We start from the raw sequence: 26,581 nt of genomic DNA, 5'->3' as shown, positions 1-26,581 counted from the left end.
TCATCGTCTTGTTGATAACCGAGGGTAGCACGTATCAAGTCTCAGCCTGGCGGAGCGCACAAACTGCCACAAGAGGAGAAACACTGAAGTCGAATCGAAGCAGTTACATTGGCCACAGGAGGGACCATCCCATCTCCTATGAAGATATAATCCAAGCAAAGTTGGGTGACATCTGATATCCTGTGACCCTGTCAGCTGCAGTGACCCGGTAGGTACAGCCATGGCAATTCTAAGCTTTCGGCTGCGCTCCCGGGAACGAGAAGTTAGCGCTGCGTGATCATGCGCCAAATGGGAATTCAAATTTCAACTATTGTTGTGCTAAGCCCTGTCGAAGTTCGGACTCCCAGATTGGTAAGAGGAGGGCTGAGTAAACAATAGTATGGTAGTCAAATCTCGCTTTTGATAACCTGGCAGGATGAAGATGTCACAGAGCTGAAGTTCCAAATTGGCAAGCTGGGCGGAACAGAGCTCCTGTTCTTGTTCGGAAGATTCCAAGTGGCTGCCAGCTGATAAAGCTGGGCCCACTGGAGCCTGCCAAGAGCAGCCTACACAACGTCAGCCCGTCAGCCTGCTGCAGCAATGCTGCCAGCCTCGTCCCGCATCTCTAACGTCCTGGCCCGATCCATCGAACACACAGAACACACACAGTGCTGCTTAATCAACCATACAGGCCAACTAAGACAGCATCTCTCACAAACCGGAAAATACTCCAAATCCCATCCACTGCCCATCGAACAGCAACAGACGATCAGTCTTCGTCATCGGGACCTGAGCTGCCAGGCCCAACTTCCACAGGCCGACCTAGGCGCCGTTCTCCTCCAAAAAACCCCCAACCACGAATTCACAATGGCCCAACGCGAGCTCACCAAGCTCGTATCCCACCTCAAGTCCTCCTCAAGCACGCTCTCCTACGATGACACCACCGGCCTGCTCTCGCGCGCCAAGCTGCTCCTGCTGCAACTCAAGGCGCTCACCCCGGCCACGACGACCGACCCGGCCCTTCTCTCGCTCGCCCGCGATGTGTACGAGCAAGGCGCGCTGGCCTCGATCCGCGCCAAGAACCCGGACGCCTTCACGCGCTACGTCTCCCAGCTCCGGCCGTTTTATGAGCTCACCGGACCGGCGGGACAGAAGATCAACATTGCGGGAGGGGAGCGGAACAAGGTTACGGGCCTGTACCTTCTCCTGCTGCTGACGCAGGGGCTGTACGGCGAGTTCCACAGCGAGCTGGAGGCGCTGGCGACGCGGGAGGGCGGGGATAGTGGCATGGCAGAGGTGGAAGGGGATCGGTACCTGGGGTATCCGATCCGGCTGGAGCGCTGGTTGATGGAGGGGAGCTACGACCGGGTATGGAAGGCAATGAAGAAAGGGGAGGTGCCGTGTGAGGAGTTTGGGGTCTTCTCCGAGGTATGCGTGCTGTGACCCCAACTGCTGTCTTGCTGATGGATCTGATGCTGACATGCTGTATAAATAAACAGATTCTCACTTCGCAAATCCGCTCCGAGATTGCCTCGTCCAGCGAGCGCGCCTACCCTTCGCTGCCGCTGTCATCGACTAAGTCGCTGCTCTTCCTCGACTCTGAGGGTGCCGTAGTTGAGTTTGCGCGCAGTCGCGGCTGGACGATTAAGGACGGCCAGATCTACTTCCCTTCGGCGCAGGAGACGGGTGAGGAGGAGGCAGAGAAGCCGATGAGCCAGATGGTGATCGAGAACACTCTGGGCTATGCCCGGCAGCTGGAGACGATCGTGTAAAGAGAAGGGCCATGAGGTTTCGGAGGGTGGGTGCAGACGGTTATGTACAAATAATGCCGAGCCATAGATCGGGCAATCACTGGGTCTGGGGAGAATGACCCACGCAGGGTCAACTACATGCAGCAAGGCTCAGAGCCTCAGACACAGTACCTTGACCAAATCAGTTTGCTCAGGTTACAACTACTGGAACTCATGATCCACACATCAAACATGCCCGCCTAGCCGTGACCAGCTTCTCTAGACTTTTCCACTCCATAAAGCCCCCGCCAAGTTGCGAGCCAGATACATCAAGCACCTCTGGCTATATTATAGCTCCGCCCATTCGCCTTGTACCGTCTTAAGCGAACAGCTTCAGGCCACTCCCGTGCTTGCCGACCTCGCAGACCTCGCAAACCACGCACACTGTGCCCTTATACTTGGTGTGATACTTGGACCCGTCGAAGGCGCACTCCTCGTACGCGGTGCCGCTGTAAATAGGCGTGTGGCTTGCGGCGCAGATCTCGAATTCGGCAAACTGGTCAAACTCGATCTCTACTGCGTCGTGCGGACTGCGCTCGCACTGAGCCTTTGTCTTGCGGGCCTATAGTAAATGTCAGCAATGTTCCGATAGTCACAGATGGGGCTGGGATGGCTGCGCTTACACTCTCCAGAATCTTGCTCGCGCCTCCATTGGCCAATATCCTATTGGCAAAGCTCAGAGCCGAGTTGTAGTTCTTGCTCCTCATAGCCAGGTTCATGGCGTTCAAGAGCGCCAGCTGCCGGTGCGGCACCTCAATCTTCGGAATCGTGAAGTAAGCCGACAGCTCCAAGCTCCGTTTCAGCAGCTGGGGGTTCTTGTTGATGGCGTCAGGCGTGCCCAGGGCTCTTCGCCCAAGCTCAATCGACATGGCCACAGCGTACTCGCTCGCTGAAGCAATCAGCTTCTTAGCCTCGGCCACCTCGCTGTCGCTGCCCACAGCGTTGATGAGCACCGAGTGCAGAATGCCCTTGAAAATCTTCAGGCCGTCCTCCAGCTTGTTGGCCTTCATTGCGTCATAACCGCGTTGCAGGTCGTTGGCAGCGAGATATTCCAAGTCTCGGGGAATGATGGGAAGGACTTTCCTAGGATCCGACTCCTCAACTGTGCGACGGACGTAGTTGACGAGCGGCGGTAGGCCGGCAGACGCGGGGAGGTACGTCTTGGAAGCTTGGTACACCTCCATGAACCGGGGCTTTAGTGGTCCGAAGTTTACCGCACCGACCTGGCGGTTGAGAAGTTGCATAGCCGTCTCGAATGAGCCGCCAGCAACGTGGTCGACAGCCAACGGAGAGTTGCGTGCCCACAAATCCGCTTCGCTGCTGCCAGCGCCGCCAGCATCGGCGCTCTCGATGTTGACGAAGCCCTCCTCTACCTCTGGAACGATGTCTTCACCCATATCCCAGCCAGCAGCGTCTTCATCCTCCTCAGCTTCTCCGAGAGCGTCCCGCTTGGCGGTGCCTTCCTCTTCCGCCTCGCCCAGTCCGTTGGCCGCAGCGGGCTCCTCTTCTAATGAGAGACCCTCCATTTGACCAAGGAGCGCCTTTTCGAAGAAGGACTGTGAGGTTGCCTTGGTCGGCCAGTTGGCCTGATGCGTTGGCACCACGGGCCTGGGCGGGGTGAGTGGTTCACCAAACGTTGGGAGGTTAAGTTGCTCCTCGGTGAGGCCAGTGGCTTCAAGGATGGACTGGCACTCCTCGTCCAGCCCATGAGCCTTGGCGGTCATGTACGCCAGGGGGTCTACGTACGCAACGTCAGCTATGTTTCAGAAGAGAAGGATCAAATCACCTACACAAGTCGATCTCCTTGAACATCTGGATCCGGTCCTCGGCCTCGCCAAGATACAGAGCGTTTTGGAACCTTGAGGTAAAGTCCCCGCGGTGCTCAGCAATCTTGGCCATCCTGGACAGCTTGGTGTTGTCGCCGGTTGTGAGATAAAGGAACGAGAGCTTGTCGAAGTGCTTGAGCTTCTGGTAACACATCTCGACAATAGAGTGGTTCCCGTGAGCGAGCGCCTCGGTGCTTAACCTCGTCCAGAGCTTCGGGCGGTCCAGCTGCTTAGCCACCTCGACGGCCACCTCTAGATTCCCGCACTCAATCGCAAGCTCGAAGCGTGTTGCGGGATCCTGAACGAATTGAAGAGCGATCTCGGGGTAGCCTTTCTTTTGCAGGTAGGCGATAATTGACTGGCCAACCAAGCTGGAGTTTTGGATGATGTGCAGCATTTCCTCGTAATTCCTCTTCACGAGAGCCAGCTTGAACCGGTATTCAGTGGGATCGATCTGCAGGATCCTGGGCTTCGCAGCACGGTCAAGGCAGTAGACATTACGGCCCTTGACCCGAACGAGGTACACCGTCTGATCGAGGGTCCGAACAATGCCATTGTCTCCGTTGAGAAGGGTGTACTTTACGTGGTTCAGAGTCGAGTACAGGAGGACGCCAGCGTCGTCCCAGGTCGCGCTTTTGATCCGGATCGTCTCATGTAGCGTGCTGACCTGTTCCAGGGTCTTGGTCACGATGGTGACGTTGTGCTTGCTGAGCAGGGCAGCATAGAGGCCGTCGTTCGACCAGACGACGTACTTGACCCCGTTAACGGCGAGCTCTGCGGTCGTCTTCTTCTGCTGGATATCGTAGAGGTGTACAGCCGTTGGGGTGATGATGAGAAGGTTGCCGGTTCCACCGAAATAGATATCGCTCGTTCCCACTGGGGACTTGAACGACCTCGTTGTGTTGTTGGTTAGGTCTTTGATGTCAACGGTCTGGGTGGACGTGTTCAACACGGCAAACCGGTTGCGGGCGACGAAGATAGCCGAGTTGCCCTGGCCGCGCTTGGATTCTGCTGGTTCGATCGCCCCAGAGCCATCGCGGGGGAGGTTGACGAGCTCGTAGGTACCGCCGTCTGCCGGCGATGTGACCAAGACCGAGCGCTCAGCAGGGTTGTAAGATAAGGTGCGAGGGGGGACCCAGGGGCTGCCAAGCTTCTTGAGCGACAATAGCGTGGGGGACTCGACATTCTTCTGGAAGTCGTAGGACTTGACACACTTGTCCTTGGTAATGTAGAACAGCGTGTTCTGGTAGACCGCCGAAGCTGGCCTCTCACGCTCCAGTTTGAACACCATCACGCCACTGTTGCCAGTCAGTTGCTTGCACCAAACATGAGAGTTACAGATTTACCCACTTATCATGGCCGGCCGCGAAGAGGTTGATCTCCGGGTGGGCAGCAATGACCCAGAATCGGTCGTTCTCACGCTTGAAGGTGTGCACAGCCGTCCGCTTATTCAGGTCCCAAACCCTGATGGTCTTGTCCTCGCCCGCGGAAAGGATGAGATCTTGGTGGGGGTGGAAAAGACAGCCGCTGGCGTTCTGGAAGTGGCCTCGGCAGGTGTCGACCTCCCACTGCGTTTCCGTTAGTATGATGAAGAGGCACGGCTAAGCTCGGGAACACGTACAGCCTTCGTTTCGCTCATACGCCACAGCTTGATGAGGCGATCATCTCCGGCTGAGACGATCAATGGCATGGTGGGGTGGAAAGCCACCCAGTTCACGCCCCTGTCGTGGCCCTCGAGGACAAATTTGACGACGGCATCTGTGTTGCCGAACATGTCGGTCTGGTTCGCGTTGGCACGTGCGACTTGATCCTCGAAGGACATAGACGTCGGAGCAGAGTGCTTCTTGCGAAGTCCCGAAACTACATGTGTGTGTTAGCGTTGCACTATCCACCGGAACTGAGGATCACATACTATCCCACACACGGACGGACTGGTCCAGGGAGGCCGAAACAACGAGGTCCTCTTTGGGGTGGAACTGAGCGCACATGGCATAGTGATTATGACCAGTCATGGTGCAAAGCAGAGAGCGGTTCTGCCAGTTCCATATCCGGATGGTCTGGTCGTCACTGGCGCTGACGATCCAGGGCAGCTCGTGGTGGAAGAAGACGGTACGGACGTAGTCGAGATGGCCGTTGAGCGTGAACAGACACCGGCGGGTCTGGTAAGACCATACCTTGATCTTATAGTCGTCACCGCCCGAAACAAAAAGAGGCTACCGCGAATGTCAGTGGCCATCCGCCCACGCTCTCTGCGCATTCCCTCCTCACCTGCGTCTTGTGGAAGTCGACGCCACGGACGGGGCCATCGTGCTCTTCGAATCGGTCAATGAGGGTGCCCATTCGATAATCCCAGAGCTGGATTGTGGAAGAGTGGAGGGAGACGAGGATCCATGGTCTACGTAGAGTCGGAGTGTCAGTTTCAGGGTTGAGGGCGGTGGGGAGCTCGTGTAGCCTGCGAACCGTTTAGGGTGGAATGCGATGCCCTTTGCGCGTGACGACTTGGACTCAAACTGCACCAGCGGGTTAGCACAAGTCCTTGCGCAAGTTCAACGAATTCCAAACGAGCATCTTGCAAAACGCAGGATAACCGACCTTTGTGAGCATTCCCGAGGAGGCCTGCATCTTGGCTGAGGGGACCCGAGAGGCCTAGCAGGCTCTCGGCATCAACAGGATGCTGAAGCAGCTTGCGCAGGACTGGACGGCAATTCCGAAGACCGTCGCTGGGGTCGCGAGGAGCAAGAGGACGCAGTGCAGCAGCCGGGCGTGAGGCGGCGTGGTGGATGAGTTATTCGAGGAGTCAAGTTCCGGCTGCTGGTGTCGTTCTCCCCTGTCAATCAAACCATAGGGAACCGTGGCATCTCAATGGCAGAGGTGTGGGTTTACTGAGATGGTCCGTGCCAGTGTTTCTCAGGCTTCAAGCGCACATTCAATTTTCCGGGCCCACTCGCCTAGCGTTAGTTAGCTCCCCCCTGCTTCGAATCCAGCGCAGGCCCGACTGTCACCTTGAGGAGCTCCCCTGTCTGCCAGGCTTGACATCATTGGTTCAGGCAATGTGTCCAGACTCCAGACCTGAGATGCTTGACATCGAGGGGAGCTCAGCTTACACCAAAGACCCCGCGAAACACAATGTGAGATGGACTGCAAGACAAGGCGAACGAAAGATGAATTAGAAGTATTGACTTAGACCAAGAGTTACGTGGGTTGTCTGAGCAATTCCAGACTAAGCAACGGAGTTTGAGTCGTATCGCCAAAGTCGATTGAAGGCAGCTTTCAGCCTTTTACCACTCAACACATCCGACGAACGGCCAGCGTGGCAATAACCTACAACACTCCTCCCTTAACGCCGGACATTGGCGAGGTGCTCCCTCCTGTGCCGGTGCATCAACAGCATCCAGAGGGCACTCCACGACTACGTGCTGTACAAGACAGAACTCGCACAGACGAGTCCGGAGTCCAGACCTACGTGACGGCGCCGCTCGGCGGCTGTAGAGGCCACATGCTTCGACTCTCCCAGCTGCCATGGGGCCTCACGGCTGCCATTCTCATGGCAACATGGCTTCCGCCGACTCAAGTCACAGCATCTCCCTCGGTCAACGTGGCTCTGAAAGCAGCATTCCCGTCGCCCCCATACTTGGTTGAGTTGCTGTATGTTCTGTTCTCCCCCGACCAGGAACCCCCTTTTTGGACAGCGCATCTCACCTGAACCTAGAGAAACAGCAGCTTCCGACAATACGACAACCTACTTCGCGCTCTTAGACCAGATCGCTAATGGCGGCTTTGCGGGGGCCAAGACGGATCAGGCGCTCTACGAGAAGTTCGTCGAGGTTCTGCAGGCCGATGGGCACATGGATGCGGAGGCATTGTCCACGTTCAAATTGGCACTCTCGATGCGGACGGCAGCGCCCCGGGTCGAGGCACATTATCATTACTATGCGACGGCGGTGGAACCGTTACTGGCTGAAGACGAAGACGGATGTGGACAGTGGTTTCTCGTCGACAGAAAGCAATACTGCTCCCCTGCCCTCGATGCTGCCCACGACGACGTGGTCGGGGATTCCCAGGAACGGACACTGCCGTTTGATCGTAAGCTTGGCGCTGGGCCACGAGACATTATCTTGTACGCCGACATTACGTCGAACACCTTCGGCCGGTACCATCAGGCGGCTATGGAACTGGCAAAAAAAGGAGAGGCTTCGTACAGGGTCAGGTACAAGAGAAGTCCGACGCACTCCAATGAAGCCCTCTCTGTCAATGGCTACGGAGTCGAACTCACACTGAAGCGAACCGACTACATCGTCATCGACGATCGGGACACGGGGGCCGCGGACGCTCCGGCGGACGAGGCTCAGAAGCCCATCACTTCTTCTTCTGAGATGATCCTCGACGAAGAGGAAGAGATCACGGATATCAAACCTCTGGAAAAGTCCGAGCTCTCCTCCCTGGGCATGAAAGCCGCGTCGTTCATTATGCAGAGCGAGTCGCCATTCCAGACCTTGCTCAAACTCACCCAGGACTTCCCCAAGTATTCAACCTCACTTGTCGCCCACAACGTCTCTGCTCAGTTCCAGGCAGAGCATGAGGCGAACCGGAAGCTGATGGTTCCCGAGGGCATGAATGTGTTGTGGATGAACGGCGTCCAGTTAATCGACCGCCAAATCCAGCCGTTCGGACTGGTGGACCTGCTGAAACGAGAGCGCAAGCTGATCAACGGCGTTCTCGACCTCGGCCTTACCGGACAGCAGGCCATCTCCCTGCTTGGCCACCAAGAGGTCGCACAAGCGAAGTCGGAGGATGAGGAGCCGCGCAGGTTCGATTGGCGCGACGAGATCGAAGACGGCAGGGTCATCATCTGGCTCAACAACCTCGAAAAGGACAAGCGGTACAAGAGCTTCACGCCGAGCATCTGGGCTCTGGTCCAGCACTTTGGCCATGGGCTGCCCCAAGTGCGGAAGGACATCTTCAACATGGTCGTTCCCGTGGACTTCTCCAATCCCAAGGACGTCGAGCTCATTACCGCGCAGCTCCTGGCCTTCATGAAACGCTTGGTTCCCATTCGCTTTGGCCTGGTTCCGCTTACTCCCACGGGCGAGGCCATTGACCAGGCGAAGGTGGTCTACTATCTGCTGGAGAACTACGGCCTTGCAGCAGCAACATCCTACCTGGAGAAGTCGCTTGAGGCCCAAAAGACGGCCAAACCGGACGAGGGTATCTTCAACGAGGCCATCAAGGATCGGCCGCTCCGAGCGGAGTCCGCTCCCCTGGCATTCGAGGACATCTTCACATCGGAGGCACATGAGAAGCAGATCCACCTTGCCAAACACTGGGCGGAGCGCCTGCGCGCTGATGGCGACGTTCCATCCATCTTCCTCGACGGCTTTGCCATTCCCAGAGACGATTACTGGCTTCGGGCCATGAACCAGAAGCTCATGGCCGACCTGCAGGCAGTGCAGCAAGCGGCCTACTTTGGTATGGTCAACGAGACCACCTGGATCCCCGGATATTTCCTCGAGAACGCCATCACACGGCGCAACAAGTTCATCTTCCCCGAAAATGCGCGCGATCTTACCGTGCTCAATGTGAACAAGCTGTACACGGAGCATCGCGAGGTCTTCGGCAGAGTTCCCGTGATTGAAGCTGAGGAGGAGTCGACTAAGGAAGACTGGGCGGCTCTGACTGTTGTTGTGGACCTCGATAGCCTCGAAGGGCAGAAGCTGCTCTTCTACGCGATCCAGTTCCGGAAACATCATGCTGGCATCCGCATGGATGTAGTCCACAACCCCGAGGATGTCTCCCGTTCTCTGTCGAAGCTCACCCAGCACCTCAAGGGCCGTGAGGACAGGCTGCTCGCTGCCAATCGACTGCTCGATCTGGAGACGATTTTGGAGAGCGCCATGGCTGAGGCTGATCCTGCCTACGATGCTGCTCTGGCCAACTTCCTCGCGGATGCCAACCTGAAGGCTGGCCACAACGCCTTGCTGCTCAATGGCCGCCTTGTGGGCCCCATTATTTCCGCCGACGACTTCAAGAAGGAGGACTTCGAGCAGTTCCTCAAAGCCGAACGCGCAAGCAGGATCCTGCCGGTCCACAAGGCCCTCGAGGATCTGGGGCTGGGTGACAAAGTGTCCAGTCCGCTAGATGCCGCCAAGCTGACCTCTGTAACCGCCCTGTCGGGCATCTCGGATCTTCCGCAGGGCATCTTTGACTCAGCATCCCCGATCAGGACGACGGCGTTCGAGGCGTGGAACGTGACATACACTTCGTTCCAAGTCGGCGATGCTTCCAAGGCCACCGTCTTCTTCGTTGCCGTCATCAACCCCGCCAGCGAGATTGGCCAGAGGTGGGCCGCTGTTCTCAATGTCCTCTCGCAACTGGAGGGCGTCCATCTCCAGGTGTTCCTCAATCCTGCCGATGGACTCGGGGAGCTTCCAGTCAAGAGGTTCTATCGCTACGTCCTCGAGTCTTCACCCAGCTTTGATGAGAATGGGAAAGTCAAGGCGCTCTCGGCCAATTTTGCCGGCGTGCCGCAGGACACTCTGCTTGTCGCAGGCATGGATGTCCCACCTGCCTGGCTCGTCACCTCCAAGGTTGCCGTCGACGACCTGGACAACCTCCGTATCAAGGACATCAAAGCCAGGAGAGGCACCGAGCACGTCGAAGCCATCTATGAGCTCGAGAACATCTTGATTGAAGGGCACTCCCGCGAGGTTCCGACGGGGCCTCCTCCTCGGGGTGTCCAGCTCGTGCTGTCCACCGAGAAGGACACGAATTTTGCCGATACCATCATCATGGCCAACCTTGGCTTCTTCCAGTTCAAAGCTAATCCAGGTATCTACAGCATCCGGCTCAAGGAAGGCCGGAGTTCGGATATCTTTACCATGGAGAGCGTGGGCGCCCGCGGGTGGGCAGCAGTCCCCGGCGATGAGACCTCCGAGGTTGCGCTCATGGACTTCCAAGGCACCACGCTCTATCCCCGCCTGAAGCGCAAGCCTGGAATGGAGCAGGAAGACGTCCTCGAGGAGACCAAGCCTAATACCACCGCGACCGGCAGCGGCGGTGCCATCGACTTTGTCTCCAGGGGCCTCAAGTTTGCCGAGGGTATTCTTGGGCGTGGCAAGCCGGCCGCGACGGGAACCAAATCGGTGTCGGACACGGAGCACGCCGAGATCAACATCTTCTCCGTCGCCAGCGGCCACCTCTACGAGCGCATGCTCAACATCATGATGGTTTCGGTCATGCGGCACACCAACCACACGGTCAAGTTCTGGTTCATCGAGCAGTTCCTCTCGCCGTCGTTCAAGGATTTCATCCCCACGCTCGCGGCCGAGTACGGCTTCCAGTACGAGATGGTCACGTACAAATGGCCGCACTGGCTGCGGCAGCAGAAGGAGAAGCAGCGCGAGATCTGGGGCTACAAGATCCTCTTCCTCGACGTGCTCTTCCCGCTGTCGCTCGACAAGGTCATCTTCGTCGACGCCGACCAGATCGTGCGCACGGACATGCACGACCTCGTCACGCTCGACCTGCAGGGCGCGCCTTACGGGTTCGCGCCCATGTGCGACTCGCGCACCGAGATGGAGGGCTTCCGCTTCTGGAAGACGGGCTACTGGGCCAACTACCTCAAGGGCCTGCCCTACCACATCAGCGCGCTGTACGTCGTCGACCTGCGCCGCTTCCGCGAGCTGGCCGCCGGCGACCGCCTGCGCCAGCAGTACCACACCCTGTCGGCCGACCCGCACTCGCTGGCGAACCTGGACCAGGACCTGCCCAACCACATGCAGTTCCAGATCCCGATCCACTCGCTGCCGCAGGAGTGGCTGTGGTGCGAGACGTGGTGCAGCGACGAGACGCTGGCCCAGGCGAGGACCATCGACCTGTGCAACAACCCGCAGACGAAGGAGCCCAAGCTGGATCGGGCCCGCCGGCAGGTGCCGGAGTGGACCGAGTATGACGAGGAGATCGCGGCCTTGGCGAGGCGGAAAGCCGCGGGTCAGCAGCAGGAACAGAAAGGAGAGGAGGCGGCCGGGACGGAGAGGAATACCAAGAGTAGATGGCTCGAGGAAGAGCAGGTTGCGGAGACTGGGCATGTCAGAGACGAGCTGTAACGTGTCGACCGGCATCGTCGGGCAGGTAGGAGGTTGTATATATAGGGTTTGTTTCTAGTAGGAAAATGACCGTCTAAAAATAAGAGACGAGATGAAATGTGTTCCCACGACCAGGCACCACACTACACCTCGTTTGAGAATCAAAGCCATCGGAAATGGTTTACAATGAATGTCCTGCTCTGAGCTTGGCAAATGGGATTATGTTCTCCACGGGTCATTTTCTAGATGTCTGAACCCTATGGATTTTACTACACATTAGGCACTTCTTGCAACAACATTAGCTCGACATCGTCTTCTGCACCTTTCTTTCCCTCACAACTCTCACAGATACGCAATCATCAGGTCCATGTCAGCAGCCCACTCCCACGGCAGAACCTACCACTAACTACTAGTAACTAACTACTACCGGTCGGGCCAGGCATCATAAAGGCCTTCATAGACGTGCACATCCCCAAACGTGACCTCTCCCTCGCCCTCCTGGAAGAAGCGGATCTCGGTCGAGTCGGCATACCATGACCTGAAGGGGGGTTCCCCAATGTTAGTTTTATTTGTCCCGCTCTCCTTTCTTTTGAAAGTTGATTTAACAACAAGAAAATGAAAAATAAGGAAACTCACCGAACCCATGTGCTCAGCGCAAAGCGCTCATTAGCATGGACCTCGACGACAGCATTGTCCACCACGACGGTCAGCCGGAGCGTCTCCACCTTCACCTTCTTCATCTCCTCCTCCTCGTCGTCGTCAACAACATCAAACAACCTAAGCCTGCCACTCTCATTGCGCGCGTCGATCCCCTTGGTCGTCCTCGCGGCGGCGCTCGAGTTGCTGCGGTCGATGACGACGCTCTCGTTCGAGAACTGGTAGTAGATCGTCGTGACCTCGCCGTGCTCCGCCGAGGCCAGGATCTGGAACCCGGCCTTGAAGTCGCTGCTGCTGCTGCTCCTGGACTCGTTGCGACGCGCCGAGCGCGGAAAGGTCAGATTGGCCTCGAGCACGTAGAACTTGGATGCCGGGGACTGCGCGAAGGGCACAATCCCCGATGCGTTGAGCGTGCGGCCCGGTTCGGTGATGCGCTTGGAGGGGGGGGAGGAGGAGGAGGAGGAGGAGGAGGAGGAGGACGACGACGACGACTTGAGCACCGCAAGCGGCTCGCGCGCAATTTCCTGCTTGAGGGTTGCCAGTTCGACGAGCCCGGAGGCGTTTGCGACGGTCCGCCACGAGCCGGTCTCGCGCGCGAGGTCGTTGTCGACGACGTTGCGGATCCGGCCCACGCTCAGCTCGCGCGGCAGGAGCAGGGATCCGGTCCAGTTCTGCTGCGCGGTCGGGAAGTCTTTCGCGGTGCCGTAGAAGTCGCCGGTGAGCCAGAGGTACGAGATGAAGCGCTCGGGCGAGCCGCTCTTGGTCGACGCCTGGGAGGATGCCGGCAGGACCTTGCCGGCCGCGGCATATGCGGAGGCGCCGCAGTCGAGGCGGCCGGCCATGCTGGGCGTGAACTGGGGCTTGCCGTCCTCGTTAAGGGTGATGTTGCCCGATGCCCAGAGCATGTCGCGGAAGTCGGACACCTGCGGCACGACAGGCTCGAGCGACCATTCTGCGCCGAGGGTCGTGAAGATGTCGCCCTCGGGGTTGTATCCGCGCTCGTCCAGGCTGAAGATGTTGGCGACCTCGAAGTTGAACCCCCACCGGCCGGCCCAGTCGCCATTGCCCCAGGTCGAATTCGCCGGCTCGTGCCACCACTGGCCGAGGTACTCCCAGTACTGGAACTCCGGGTCACGCTGGCGGTAGAGGAACTGGCTGGGACCCTTGCCGTGGACGCCGCCCGAGACGACGACGTACCACGTCTCGTTCTCGCTGCCCAGGAGCGAGTCGAGCCGGGCGTTCTGGAAGACGAACGGGTCGCGGAAGCCGGTCACGTTGAGTGCGAACGGCGGGTCCGAAATGACGGGGCCCTGTGGCAGCTTGGTGAAGTTGCGGCCGCCGTCACGAGCCACGGCCAGGGACTGGGTCTCGCTTCCCCGCGTGTAATTGATGGTCCACTGGATGGGCAGGAAGGACACGGACGTGTAGAGCAGCGTCGGCTTGCCGTCGATGCCGCTCGGGATGACAGAGCCGTCAAACACGGCGATGGGGTCGTTGACGCCGCCGGCCACAATAAAGGGGCTGCCATCTGGGTTGAGGTCGCGGTACGTGACGAGGTCGTCGGTGGTCGCCCCGGCCGCACCGTCATGCAAGAAGCCGACGTGGAAGAGACCCGTCTCTGGGTCCGTGTAGTGCATGCACGGGTCGCCGATCTGGCCGAACGGCGGGAGGACGTGGGCCCTCGGCCTCCATGTGTCGAAGAGGCTCGAGTTGGCCAGCGTCGAAAGGTTGGGCGGCGCCGCGTTGTAGTCAATCGTGCCGTTCTGGAGCTGGCAGGGAGGCGCCCGCCCCGCGGCGTGCGAGCAGCCTACCGCGACAATGAGGGTGAGCTTCATGGCAGCAGCTGATTGTGAACCCGCACGTGCTCGCTATGTTGGAGATGCAGCAGATCGGGCACGTCGTGGGCAGGCTTCGCGAGCTCACTCCATTGGGCGCCTTACGGGGTATTTACGGTCTTTCCACAAAGCACCTGCCGATCGAAGGTCGGCTCATGGTGCTACCATAGTACCATCAGAGCTGCACATGATGCCTGCCTGGTTTGGGTTGGGAGAACGTGATGCTTGTGTTGTCATGCTTGGCGAGGCGGACGTTGATGGGATTTCCTAGGCGCGACCTGCCACCGAGGGCGGGGAAGGGAACCGATCATCTCCAGAAAACCACAGCAGATCCGGGGAGAGGCCGAATAATGTGGAGAGCCATCCCAGCAATTCGGTCCTACTCACGGAAGAATCCGCCTCGAAGCAGGGCAATGAGGTGAGTCTGGTGATGATGCAGGCACTCATATCCGTACACAGTAATAAGCGAACTGGGGCTGAAAACCCGCGGCACACTCGCCAAGTACTGGTGCCGGCAGTTACTGCGCCGAAGCCGCAGGAACGGCACCGCAACCACCAGATACAGCGGATATACTTGCCGTTTTAGACACAGCGAGGAAGTTAAAGCCGATCATCAACCGAACAACTTCTAAGGTACGACGGATATCTACGGAGGCTTTAGGCAGTTCTGCGCCTCGCGTACCGGATCATACGGAGTAAGCCAAGTTGTATTCTACGGGACTATGCACAATTCGTTTGCTCCCCCAGACCCGGCAGACAGTTCACGTCAACCCAACGCGGTCGTTTACCCGGAGTGTCCCGAGTGTGGGACACCGAACTCGGTGTTGATCAACTACTAGTAGCTCTTCACCACGTGGTCCACCAACTCCATCTTCTCCATTGCAGCATCTGCCAGCGGACCATAGCAAGCTGCAAATCCTCGAGATGTCTCAACAGTCCTTGACTCCAAGCAAAACATACGCCGAGCCTTGCATTCGAACCCTCCCAGCCAGCAACACCTCCATACCTACAGGAACAAGACCCCTAATGAGAAATGTACTGGAACACCGCGCTGACTTCCCTCTCACCGCTCTCCTGCTTCAGCAAATGATCCTGGATCCCCTTCAGCCCCTCATTCACAAAGTGGTTCCACGTGCTAGTATCGCCATACAGCATCGCTTGCGCCTTGATATGCTGCCGTCCGTCCGGTCGACAGCGCTTGCACTTGAACGTGTCGTGCGTGTCGCTCCGCGTGTCCCCCCTGTACTGGAACAGCTCCCGCAGCGAGTCCAGACTGAAATGGCGCTCCACGTCCTCGGCCGAGTCCACGACGCACGAGCTCAGGCTCTGCTTGTGGCTCTGTCGCTGGAAGATCTTCTCCTCAATCGTGCCGGTGGCGATGAAGCGGTAGACGAAGCAGTCTTTCTTTTGCCCGTCGCGCCACACACGGGCGAGCGCCTGCTGGTCCGCCGCCGGGTTCCAGTCCGGGTCGAACAGGACAAGCCGGTTGGCGCCGATCAGGTTCAGGCCGCAGCCGCCTGCTTTGGAGGAGAGCAGGAAGACGAACTCGTTGCCGTTAGGGTCGTTGAACTTGTCGACCAGCTTTTTGCGCTTGTTGACGTTCATTGTGCCGTCGAGGCGGAGGCAGCCGTAGCTGCGGGATCGGCAAAGGCGCTCAAACAGGTCGAGCGTCTGGGTGTAGTTGCTGATGAGCACAATCTTGTCGTTGGTGTCGGCGCGGATGCGGGCCAGCATGCGGTCTAGAACCTGCATCTTGCCCGAATACCATGGTTTGATGTCGCGGTCGCGGCCTCGAGCCTCCTTGGGCACGTAGTCGTCTGGCCAGAACTTTTCGCAGCCTGGTAAGTCGGCCGCAAGGTCTAAGAGGTCAGGATGGTTGCATAGCTTTTTGAGGATTCCGATGGCCTTGAGCGGCTGGGAGCCTTTGCCACGGAGCAAGGCTTGGATGTCCGGTGATGTGATGAAGTAGTTGTAGAGCGCCAGCTGGAACGGAGCGAGGTTGCAGAACACCACGTGCTCATACTTGACAGGAAGGTACTTAGAGAGGATGTCGTTCGTGCGGCGGATGATGAACTTGTTGACGATGGCGAGCAACTCGGCAAGGCACTCGTCGCCCCGCTTCCTCTCGGCCTCCGAGGCGTCAGCGTCGCGGCCGCGCAGAATTGGGAGTTCGAAGCGCTTGCGGAACTCGAGGCGACTGCCGAGAAGATCGGGGTTGGCAAAGCTAATGAGAGAGAAGTATTCAGACAGGTCGTTCTGAATCGGGGTACCGGACAGGATGACGCGACGGGAGACGTTGAGGTTGTTCAGGGCATTGAAAGTCTGGCTGTCCCCGTTCTTGAGTCGGTGACCTTCGTCGCACAACATGAGGCCGATGGGCGTATTTTTCAGCTCCTCGACATTCAACCGGAGGGTCTCATAGGAGACGATCATGACTGGTCGGGTGACGGAACGGCCGCTGGCAATAGCCCATTGGCGAAGCTGCCGGGTCAGCTCTTCCTTCGACGCCTTGCCGTCAATAACGAAAGGCGTGATCGCGTCGGCACCCAGCCATATGGTGAGTTCCGTCGCCCAGTTGTGCACCAAACTTGACGGACAGGCCACGATGGCCTTCTGGATGGTTGTCTTGCCGGCCTCGGGAGACTGCTTCAGCAGGGTCCACAGAAGGGTGATGCATTGCAGCGTTTTGCCGAGACCCATCTCGTCCGCCATAATACATCCATTTGCCTTTTCGTCAATCATACCCGTCACACACCTGTACATGAACTTGACGCCGTCGACCTGATGCGGCCGAAGTACCTTGGCTAGTCTCGGGTCGATGACAACAGGGACCCTGGGATGTTCGCTCGCGACCTTCTTTTTTATTCCCAGGATCTCGGCGAGGCTCTTATGCATCAACGGTGCATCAAGCTTGGTCGCCGGCTCCGCCTCCTTCTCATTCTCATCGGGCTTTGGTGTCTCCTTGGGCTTGTCATCGATGGTTGGGTCATAGAGCACAATGGCGAACTCGTCACACGGATCATGCAGCGGCTTCGGGGTGAAGACCGCGCCCTGTCTCAGCCCCAGCGTTGGAGGCGGCCGGTTCGGATTGTATGCGGGGTGGCTCTTGTTGACAAAAGGAACGGAAAAGGCCTTGCGAAAGACAGTGTCCTTGTCCTTGGCCTGGAAGACGGGGAATTTATTGGCCTCTCGGTTGGCCAGAGCAAGCCGATCAGCGTTGGTGTAGGGCTTGTCAGCGTCCGTATCCCCGTCTGCACCGGCATAATCAATTTTCCTCCTCTTCCGGGCCGGGCGATTAGTGGCTACAGAACGCGTCGCAGAGCCGGGGCACTTGAACGGCTTGTGCAAACGTTCAAGGGACTGCGGATTTGGAAACCGGCTTCGTGGGATGAGGTTCTCCTTATTTGTAGCGGGCGTAGCTGGCGTCAAGAGTGACGCCGCCCTGGACACGAGTCAGTCGCGGTCACAATCGCGCATAATGGCCAAAACAAACATACATGATGATGCGTTGTGTCGTTGGCGTAGCTTTGACTCGTTTCTAAAGTTCGGCGACGACACCCAATACCTGATGAAGCTGTCTGCGAGCAGGGCAGTCTCCCGCACGAGCGTGGTAATATGACGGGAGGGACGAGGGTAGATTGTTGGTTGAGCTGCAGACCGGACGCGTTGCCACCAGGCAGCAAGCGCGCTTTCTCCACGCTGTCAGGTGATCCATGTCACTCGAGTACCTGGCACGTGCCTGGTACCCAAACCTCCACGCCCCACTTTTGTCCGATATAAGTCACAGTGGACTTCCTAATTCGGATGCGGACGACATCTGAACACAGAAAGCTGTGCAAACTTGCTGAAAAGCGTAATTTAACTTGCTCAGACTTGGTTAAAACTATGGCATGTTTGGACTGTTTAGGAGACCAGGACAATCAATTGGGGCATCTTAATCTGGCCGACTAGGCAGTCGCGCGACCCTAATCTCGGCAGACACGCTTAAGGTCAGTCTGCGACTCTGCGCCGCTGCGAATGTCTGGAGAAGTTCACTAGGCACTGTCATTGAACAAGGCACGTACATTGGAAGCTAAGCACAGTTCTCCATGGAAGAATTTGGTTCAGAGACTTAAAGCGAGCCCGCTGTTGCCGATCAGCCGTTCCTCGAAAGAAAATGCTATGCCCAGCTATCCAATATCAGACGTTGACAGAACCCAGGGCGGCCATTCTCCGTGACTAGGCAGCTAGACTATCAGTCACGACAGCTTCAAGTGGCCGTATCCTATAGCTTCGAGGTTTCAGAACTTCATGGCCGTCATATACAATGACGTCTACCCCTGTGGTGCCGTACTCTGTTGACGCGGGGCCCTGATAGAAATGACTTAGTGTGATCTGACTCTTGGGCTCCGTTGTTACATAGCACTATCTTGAATCTGAAGACTTATTCATTGGCTTGGTCCGTATTAGCAGAATCTCTGCTGGGGCTTGCGTGTTTCTAAAGCCCTTGTAACCCCATATCGTCCTCCTCCTAACTCTCAACCTGTTATCTACTAACGAAAAAAGCGCGCCACGAATAAATCAAACGCGTACTATTTTCCAGACGTGATTTCAAGATCAGTTGATCTTGAATTTTCAACCAATCGTGGCCTCCCATACAGCCTGCTCCTGCTCTCAACCTGTAAACCGCGAGTGAAAAAAGCGCGCCAGGAATAAATCAAACGCGTACTATTTTCCAGACGCGATTTTCCAGATCAAGCGATTTGATTTGGGTTCTTGCGAAATCAGCCAGCCTCAGGGCCCATTCTCCCAGCCTATAAATACCTCCTCAATTTCCCAACTCTCTGCTTTCACTTTCCTCCTAACAACAACAACAACCTGACCACAACTCAGCTCGACCATGCTGATCATCAACAACATCAACATCACCCAACATCAACATCAATTGAGCTCGCCCTCCACCGACGACCTCCATCGACGACCTTTACCGACCACGCCGGACTCCGCCGCCGAACTCCACACCACCGACCTCAACCGACAGAATTACCTATGCTGCGACGAGCGAGGGCTCGTCGAGCAGGCCGTACCTCACACTTAGCAGAGTTGTACTCATACCGAGGTGACGCACCATAACGGTCCCTGGACTTCTTCAACCCTGACTCACGGTCCCCACCGGAGCAGAGTTGCAGAAAGGCAGAAACTCTTGCAATGTAGCTGGCCCCCATTCCCGCCTGACGCCCGAACCCGAGACGTCCCGCGCCGGGCGGCGGGGTGCCTGACCGGGGTACTCTGGTGATCAGGACTTCGGGACATCCTGTGAAACCGTCCCTGAGTATTGTGCCGGCTGCACAGATGAGCCCTCCGACTTTTTTCTTTCCCAGGTTCAGGTTCGTCACTCATTTGCTCTGTTGATCGCTTGAGGACATGTTCACATTAATACACTTGGTCTTGTTCATAGGCAGGAAGCTTCATGGTTTTTTCATTGCATGCTCGGGTTTTACTTGGGATGTGGGGAAGAATACCTGCTACCTTATGAGTGAAATGTCGGTCGGTTGATTTTTGCCGGGTACACGCCGTACAATTTCATTCTTGGGGCCACGTCGATGGCATTCTTGCGCGTAACATGGGTTCCCTCTGAGCAAGTACCTGCCTGCCCGGTACGAAAGGCAAATACATGCGCCCTTCAAAAGCCAATCTTAAATCCAAGTTCATGAGTTGGGTAGGGTACTTATGGATATCCATGATCAACCCCATGGTGTTTTCTTTTCGGGAGACTCGACAAAATCCGTTATGAAGTCTTCTTGTAAGACAAGGTAGAGTCAAATGCGCGTATATTATGCACCGGCTGTTGCATGTCCGCCGCTTGCCTCTGACAATTATGTTCTCCATCCAACGTGACAGCAAGTGATGCGAGGTTATTCGTAAGTTCCGCTGACCAGAGGACGTCAGAATAGGGCTGCGGCCCAGCGATCCCTGCGTCGCGTAGCCCCGGTAACCGAGGTCTTGGCAGGGCGATCCCCCGCGCAGTAACCTAGGTACCTAACCCCCACCTCACCCCCACCACACCAAATGCCGGGTTCAGACAAATAGCCGTCGTATCACATAATCCTGGTACACTGCGGACATGCCAAAGGATCTTATAAATATTACAGTACTCGACCTCTTTGTTTTCCGTGGCCCACTGCGTAAACGGATAGGGCGTAGCCTACTGTGTATATGGCTAACCTGCAACCGTCGGAACGAAGAAGCACCCCGGTACTTAGCATTCTCCCGGCCACGACCGTTCCAATCCCTCCCCCATAGGTATCCCTTGCCTGCGCACCACAGCTCAAACCCTGAACAATGTCCGCAGACTTCTGGGCAGGCTACATCTCCGGCGCAGCGGGCATCATCATCGGCAACCCCCTGGACGTAGTCAAGGTCCGCCTCCAAGCGGGAGCGGGAGCGGTACCATCATCATCATCATCACCATCATCTCCCGCCCGCCCAGCAGCTTCCTCTTCATCCCTTGCAACCGCGCCGTCTTCAATCCACTCGACCTACATCCGCCCTTTCCTCCTGGGCACAGCCGCACCGGTCCTAGGCTACGGCGCCCTCAACGCGCTGCTGTTCGTGTCGTACAACCGCACCGAGACCTTCCTGAACTCCCTCAGCGATGCCGGTAGCGGTACCCCTGCCTTCATTGTAGGGGGTGGATCAGGTGGTGATGGCCACGGGCAAGGCCGCGGAACCAACCTCGCCACGACGTGGCTTGCCGGCGCGGTCGGCGGGCTCGCGACCTGGGTGGTCTCCGCGCCGACCGAGCTGGTGAAATGTCGCGCCCAGTTGCAGCTGCAGGTGCCGATCCCCACCATCACCTCTACCACTACTAATACTACGTCAACCCCATCCAGTATCCTCCCGGGGCCCCTGACGACAGCAACTACCGGCGGTGTTACCACGGCTCGGGGAGGGGGCTCGTCGTCATCATCTTCATGGGCCATAGCCAAATCGGTGATTCGCACCGAGGGGATACGCGGCCTCTACTTTGGGGGCACCGTGACTGCCATCCGCGACAGCGTCGGCTACGGATTCTACTTCTGGGGGTACGAGCTTTGTTCGCGCTGGATGCGAGACCTTGTCCCCACTGGGGGAGGAGTGATGGGCACTGAGGCAGCGAGGGTGCTGCTCTGCGGTGGCTTAGCGGGCATCATCACCTGGGCGAGCATCTTTCCGCTGGACGTCATCAAGACGAAGGTCCAGGCGCAATTGCTGGACCGTGGGGCTGTCTTGTCTGGGGACGGGGAAAGGGCGCCATTGATCGGCGGTGATGCGAAGATGGGGAGGAGGCTGGGGGCGTGGGAGGTGGCCAAGGAGACGTACAGGAAGGGCGGGATCCGGCCATTCTTCAGGGGGCTGACGGTGTGTAGCGTCAGGGCCTTTATTGTAAATGCCGTGCAGTGGGCAGTGTATGAGTGGATTATGTTGGAATTGGGGCAGGGCAGGAAAAGACAAGATACCGTGCAATTGGATTTTGCTCGATGATAGACAGCACATGATAGATGATAGACCACGGAGGCTTGATGATACCCTCAATGGATGGACGTGGAATGGAGACTCAGGCTGCGACCGATGATGACCCGTGAAAGATGTTCTCTTGCTTGGCTCTAACTACAAGCATGCGCCATCATGCATCAACACGAAGTTGTGACTCAGATGAGCATCACTCATCAACGTCTGCGCGGTACGATGGTCGGGGCTCCACGGATCCAGCTTATCCACCGCCATCTACAAAATGTACTGTATGGCCTCGTCCTGTCTGTTCCAGGTTCTTTTCCCTTTTCGACTGTTGGCAGAACGTGACCCCATCCTTGCTCCAACAAAGTCCCGAGAAGGCGGTCCCTAAGGTACTTCAGACCCGTAGACATCGCAATTCCCGCTCACCCACCTCACAATTCCATTATGACAGAACCATAAGTGCGAAAGTAGGAGAATTCCCTATCTGGTGGGATTGCCGTGGGACGAGGACAGACCCAGCGGCGCACCAAATCCGCCGCTGTATCTTCAGCTGCATCTCGACAGCGTCGATTAAATCACAAGCAGGCCACTACAGCTGTCGGTCAGGTCACAACAGATCAACGAACGCCGCGAAGGCCACAACCTATAGAGAGACCCGGCCCTGTCTTGTGTTTCCCATTTCCACGCCATGCTGATCACCCAGGTACCTGTGTGCATGAAGAAGGAAGTAAATGCCAAATGAAAACCCATGTTCAGTGAAACTGTAACTCCTGTCCCTGCCTGTCCTGTCCGATCATGCAAGTCTCTAGAGTTATTGCATCCCTCGCCGCAAGCGATGCCATCCGGAAAGCGGGAAAAGACTGAAGTAACGAAAGGAAACAGTAAAAAATTCCGAGATATGCAGGGGTATCTCCCGAACCGTGCTCATGCCCAGTCCAAATGCCCATGCCGCGCGCCGTGCCCGATGCTGTGCAGGTATGCATGCAGATCCCTGTTGTATATCATCCAGCTGTCAAGATCGCTGTCCGTTATCACGACCCGTTCGTGGAACATGGTCAGCTGGGACAGGCCCCCTTAACCAAGGGGACGATTAAAGCAGAGAAGATCTGCCTTCCGGTTGTTTGCGGCCTTGCACACTCCAAAATACCCTATGCCTGCGCCAACCGTTCCCGAATGGATTCATGTCATGGTCGCCGTCGTCAAGTGTCATCATATATCATTGTGTTGCCTTGACGCGTTGCTAGCCGCAGCTGCATCCAACGTCTCAACATGCGTCGTTCGAGGTGAGGTCCGACGAGCCGAACAGGCAGATCACAGCAACTGAGCGTGCCGTGAACCTCGCGCTGCTTCAGAAATCAGAATTGTCAAGTCGCCTATTAAGAATGAGTGGCCGAGAATGCATCGACATGAGCGTAGCAAGGACGCATTTGTCGAGGCTCCCATAGCGAGCGAGTGTGGCGGCTGTGAACCGTAAGAATGTGGTTACCGTTGTGTTGGCGCTGGATACCTTAAACGATGTAGCCGTAGAAAGAAATGAAATCATAGAAAGGTGCAGAACTTGAAGAAATGCCGAAATTTATTAAGGTAATCGCCATAGCGGCAGAGCTGTTGGCGTGATCCCGATCGGTTGGCCGCGTCGGATGTTGGCATCAAAGAAGCCAGTGATATCCGTCGTCGGACATTAGTTAGAGTATCCGCCAAAGAGGTAGTAAACTCATCAGAGTCGCTGCTGTATCTCGACAGCCGAGGTGGCCGAGGCCTGCTGTCCAGTGCTGATACACCAACAACCTTGGATACTTGTGAAACGTGACGCATGGAGACGAGAGCCGAAAATGGTGGAACTCCAAGCCACTCTGTTGCAAGACGCTTGCTGAGGAGGGAGCTCAATGCTCCAGGGATTCGATGGTCATGTCAAAAAGCTCCTCGCAGAACTCGTCAAGCTCAATGATCTTGAACCGGCCACCGTACGTGTCGACAAACTTGGGATCGCGCCACGCCGATGACATGTTGCGGCGCCAGCCGTAGAGCTCGATGTTCCAGCCGATAGCAAGGACTCTCTCGACGTTCTTCTTGAACCCATCTGAGTACTGCGCTGACGCAGCATCACCAGTAGCGAGCACCATGGTAGCGGGCTCCAGCGTATCCATCGCGCTCTGAAGAATCTTCAGATGCAGCAACTCGTCCACGCCCTGTTCACCATTCTTCATGGGTCCCAGGGGGGAGTCATTGTCCGAAGTGTCAGGTCCAGACGTAGCAGAGTCAGCCTCACGGTTCGAAGCTTTCGGCTTGCGCTTGCGCTGCGGTGAAGCAGGCTTCGGGACGCGCTCCAGAATGTTCATCTCGTACTTGAGTTCTTGCGCCTGGACCATGTAGCCAGGCCATCGCTTGTTGTACGAGTTGCTCATAGAACCTGCGACGATCCTCTTGGCGACATTTCGGTCGCGAGTGAGAATCGTGTCGAAGTTCCTGAAGGAGAAAGCCGGAGCCATGACGCGCTTGCTGGCAGGAATGCCCCGGCTCTCTTTCATACTGTCGTAAAATCCGATGACGATATTTGACAGGTCGACAAATATGTGCACGGGATTGCGGGCGATAGAGCCCAAAGCTGGGTTAGAGCGCAACTTGGCGTCATCCAACTTGAGGTAGCCAAGCTTCTGACGAAGGTAGCGTTCCTTGCCTTGCTTGGTGGTCCAGTATTTGGGGACCAACCGATCACTGCTGAAATTCAGTGGGACCTCATAACGGGGGAACCCAGCCCAGGGTTGCTGCTGGGCCACAGGGCGCCTGCACGTTTCGCTGCGCGAGAGCGGTGCAAGCGAAGCGTTGGCCGCGGTCTCAACCTGTTGGCTGGCAGGCGTCGCAAAAGGGTCCGCAACGGCGGCATTGGCCACGATTCTTGACGGGTCGAAAAGGTCATTGTGGACAGAGATGCTACCGAAGCCAGTAGAAATAGCAGAAAACGCCTGGCTAAGGCCGGCCCCAAGATGCCCTTCGGAAGGCTGTGCGCTGGAATGAGTAAAACACGAATGTGGTCTCGGGGTTGCCATGTCGGATTCATCCGTCAGTCCAAGATCCAACATGAGGCAGGACGGTAGCAACGCGACGCCGCCGTCTGGGAAATCCGGGAAGCCAGCAGCAGAGTCAACGTCAGGCGATGAGGGGTCTTCGCTAGAAAAGCAATTGGGGCTGTCCCATTGTGCAGAACCGGCCGATGTTTCACTTCCATATTCGGGGAGTGACTCGTTGGGAGAAGTGAAGTTGGCGACGGGTTTTGGCTGCGGCGTGGTTTGGTCGCTGAGATCTGCGAAGTGGAAATGGGAACCGCGTATCGTCTCTCTCTGTGCCTTTGTCTGTCCCTCGGAAAGCTGGCCATCTTCCGCCTCCATGGTGGGAGCGTCTGACGAGGCCAAAACATAATCAGGAAGGCGAATGTAAGGAAACCTCTCTTGAAATGTGGCGTGGCAGCGAGCGAGATACTCCGCTCCCACTGGGCTAGAATCTGCCGTCTTGAGCTTCATGCCTTCCGACGTGACGCCGCAAGCATCAATCGAATCCGTGAGCTCGTTACTCTCCGTAACCATTCGGCTCAGTCGGTCGAGCCTGGCGGCCAACCACCGAGCTCTGACCTGCGCCTTTGCAGAATCCAAGACTTCTTTGGCGACTTTTTCTGCGAGCTCCTCCGCGAGCGGGCCGTCCATGCCTTCCATTAGATGTTTCGATAGCGCCAAAGCAGCGGCACCATTTGCCTCATCTCGGGCATCTTCGATCGCATCGAGAATTTCGAGTCGTCTAGCCTCGGATCGCATGTATCCTGCTGATCGCATCATAACCTGAACCTCCGCGTCGATCCTATCCACCTCATCTTTGACCGTCTGAAGTTTGACGATCTTGTCGGGCCCTTCTTCAAGCTTGAACTCTTCTGCAGGCCCACTGAATAGCTTTGCCCGATCCTCATCGGAGAGCTGGGTGAGGAAATACGAGTGGACAGGTTCCCGCAGTCTGAAAGTACGGGACCACTTCGCGAGGAGGTCGAAGTCGGTCCCAAGGCGGCGAGCGCCGTCTTCAGGGCGGCCAAAGTAGCTGGTAGTGCCCATTGCGAAATTCTCAACGACTCCGAGAGTTGGAGAGCAGTGAGGAAGAAGAGATTGTGCTCAATAGGTCGGTCAAAGGTAGCGGTTGAAGGCTTGAGGCCTGCTTGCATTCTATTATACCGTCTGGCGCACGCACTTTGAGAAGGAATTCAGGTTCGTGAGGCGGCGTTTTCGGATTTCCGCTGGTGCCAAAGCATCGTCAAAAGCTCGGCTTTGAGCTTTGGATCTTGCCGAGGTAGGAACAGCAAAAGGACGGGGATGTTGCGCGTTACACGGGCAGGAGCCCAGCTGGGAGGCTGTCGAGCGAGTTGTCGCGGCGGCGGCGAATGAGGTGCTTGGAGATACTAGTACTAGTAGTTGGTCGTGGCGGCGAAACTCGAGGTGACGATGACATGACTTGGCCAAAGCGGGGCCAGCGTCACTGCCCGACTTGATTAGGATAGGTACCTAGAGAACACCAGAAAATTTTACTATTCATGTTGGCTACCAATAATGCTAACTTCTACGTTCCAATCATGAATGGGTTCACGTTGAGAGACCATTGAGGCTTCGGGTTTCAAAAAGTATCCCAACATGCGGATGTGGTCGCTTAGTTATGCACAGAACAACATTAGCATGTTCATATCGGCCTCTGCTGGCGAAGCTGCCGGCCCATCCTGAGCCACGCTTTAACTTTCCATCCGGTGCAAAAGAAAATCACGTGGATAAAACATGCAGCTTCCAGAGCTGGCAAAAGCTGCGTCAGCCGCGAATCGAACGCGGGGCCCATCGATGGCAACGATGGATTTTACCACTAAACCACTGACGCTACTTGTCCGAGAAGAACTGTTCTACCGTGACCAGAGT

At 56.9% G+C, this 26,581-nt stretch overlaps 7 protein-coding genes and 1 non-coding gene across 8 annotated transcripts; 3 read left to right on the top strand and 5 right to left on the bottom strand.

Moving 5' to 3' along the window:
- Window positions 1-846: 846 nt before the first annotated feature.
- Window positions 847-1,751, top strand: B0T15DRAFT_397124 (26S proteasome regulatory subunit rpn12; the record flags this gene model as incomplete). Its single annotated transcript, XM_062864882.1, has 2 exons — window positions 847-1,407; window positions 1,479-1,751. The coding sequence occupies 2 exons, from the start codon at window positions 847-849 to the stop codon at window positions 1,749-1,751; spliced, it is 834 nt and encodes a 277-aa protein (XP_062721346.1).
- A 167-nt stretch (window positions 1,752-1,918) lies between these two features.
- On the bottom strand, window positions 1,919-6,451 carry B0T15DRAFT_574874 (coatomer WD associated region-domain-containing protein). The gene is made up of 9 exons (XM_062870971.1): window positions 6,188-6,451; window positions 6,056-6,105; window positions 5,864-5,990; window positions 5,508-5,808; window positions 5,217-5,455; window positions 4,946-5,163; window positions 3,560-4,893; window positions 2,393-3,507; window positions 1,919-2,331 (listed from the first exon to the last, which is right to left on the bottom strand). The coding sequence occupies exons 1-9, from the start codon at window positions 6,215-6,217 to the stop codon at window positions 2,089-2,091; spliced, it is 3,657 nt and encodes a 1,218-aa protein (XP_062721345.1). The 5' UTR covers window positions 6,218-6,451; the 3' UTR covers window positions 1,919-2,088.
- Window positions 6,452-7,091: 640 nt separating this feature from the next.
- On the top strand, window positions 7,092-11,697 carry B0T15DRAFT_398111 (glycosyltransferase family 24 protein; the record flags this gene model as incomplete). Its single annotated transcript, XM_062864937.1, has 2 exons — window positions 7,092-7,240; window positions 7,305-11,697. The coding sequence occupies 2 exons, from the start codon at window positions 7,092-7,094 to the stop codon at window positions 11,695-11,697; spliced, it is 4,542 nt and encodes a 1,513-aa protein (XP_062721344.1).
- A 402-nt stretch (window positions 11,698-12,099) lies between these two features.
- Window positions 12,100-14,168, bottom strand: B0T15DRAFT_493717 (glycosyl hydrolase; the record flags this gene model as incomplete). The annotated part of the gene is made up of 2 exons (XM_062866964.1): window positions 12,100-12,214; window positions 12,313-14,168. 2 exons carry the CDS (start codon window positions 14,166-14,168, stop codon window positions 12,100-12,102), a joined length of 1,971 nt encoding a protein of 656 aa, XP_062721343.1.
- A 559-nt stretch (window positions 14,169-14,727) lies between these two features.
- B0T15DRAFT_434546 (P-loop containing nucleoside triphosphate hydrolase protein) lies at window positions 14,728-17,820 on the bottom strand. Its single transcript, XM_062865800.1, has 2 exons — window positions 17,666-17,820; window positions 14,728-17,610 (listed from the first exon to the last, which is right to left on the bottom strand). Coding segments are annotated over exons 1-2 (2,421 nt in total). The 5' UTR covers window positions 17,668-17,820; the 3' UTR covers window positions 14,728-15,191.
- Window positions 17,821-20,225: 2,405 nt separating this feature from the next.
- On the top strand, window positions 20,226-21,743 carry B0T15DRAFT_532737 (mitochondrial carrier domain-containing protein). The gene has a single exon (XM_062869327.1). It carries the CDS (start codon window positions 20,490-20,492, stop codon window positions 21,669-21,671), a length of 1,182 nt encoding a protein of 393 aa, XP_062721341.1. The 5' UTR covers window positions 20,226-20,489; the 3' UTR covers window positions 21,672-21,743.
- A 1,784-nt stretch (window positions 21,744-23,527) lies between these two features.
- Window positions 23,528-26,099, bottom strand: B0T15DRAFT_434538 (uncharacterized protein; the record flags this gene model as incomplete). Its single annotated transcript, XM_062865799.1, has 2 exons — window positions 24,667-26,099; window positions 23,528-24,633 (listed from the first exon to the last, which is right to left on the bottom strand). The coding sequence occupies exons 1-2, from the start codon at window positions 25,736-25,738 to the stop codon at window positions 23,528-23,530; spliced, it is 2,178 nt and encodes a 725-aa protein (XP_062721340.1). The 5' UTR covers window positions 25,739-26,099.
- A 373-nt stretch (window positions 26,100-26,472) lies between these two features.
- B0T15DRAFT_t119 lies at window positions 26,473-26,543 on the bottom strand. Its single transcript has one exon. It is a non-coding gene; the product is annotated as a tRNA-Gly (tRNA).
- Window positions 26,544-26,581: the final 38 nt, after the last annotated feature.

The sequence above is a fragment of the Chaetomium strumarium genome (assembly GCF_033439665.1).
Source record: "Chaetomium strumarium strain CBS 333.67 chromosome Unknown B0T15scaffold_4, whole genome shotgun sequence".
In the NCBI taxonomy this organism is placed as follows: domain Eukaryota; kingdom Fungi; phylum Ascomycota; class Sordariomycetes; order Sordariales; family Chaetomiaceae; genus Chaetomium; species Chaetomium strumarium.
This window is presented reverse-complemented; position numbering and strand designations above follow the sequence as displayed.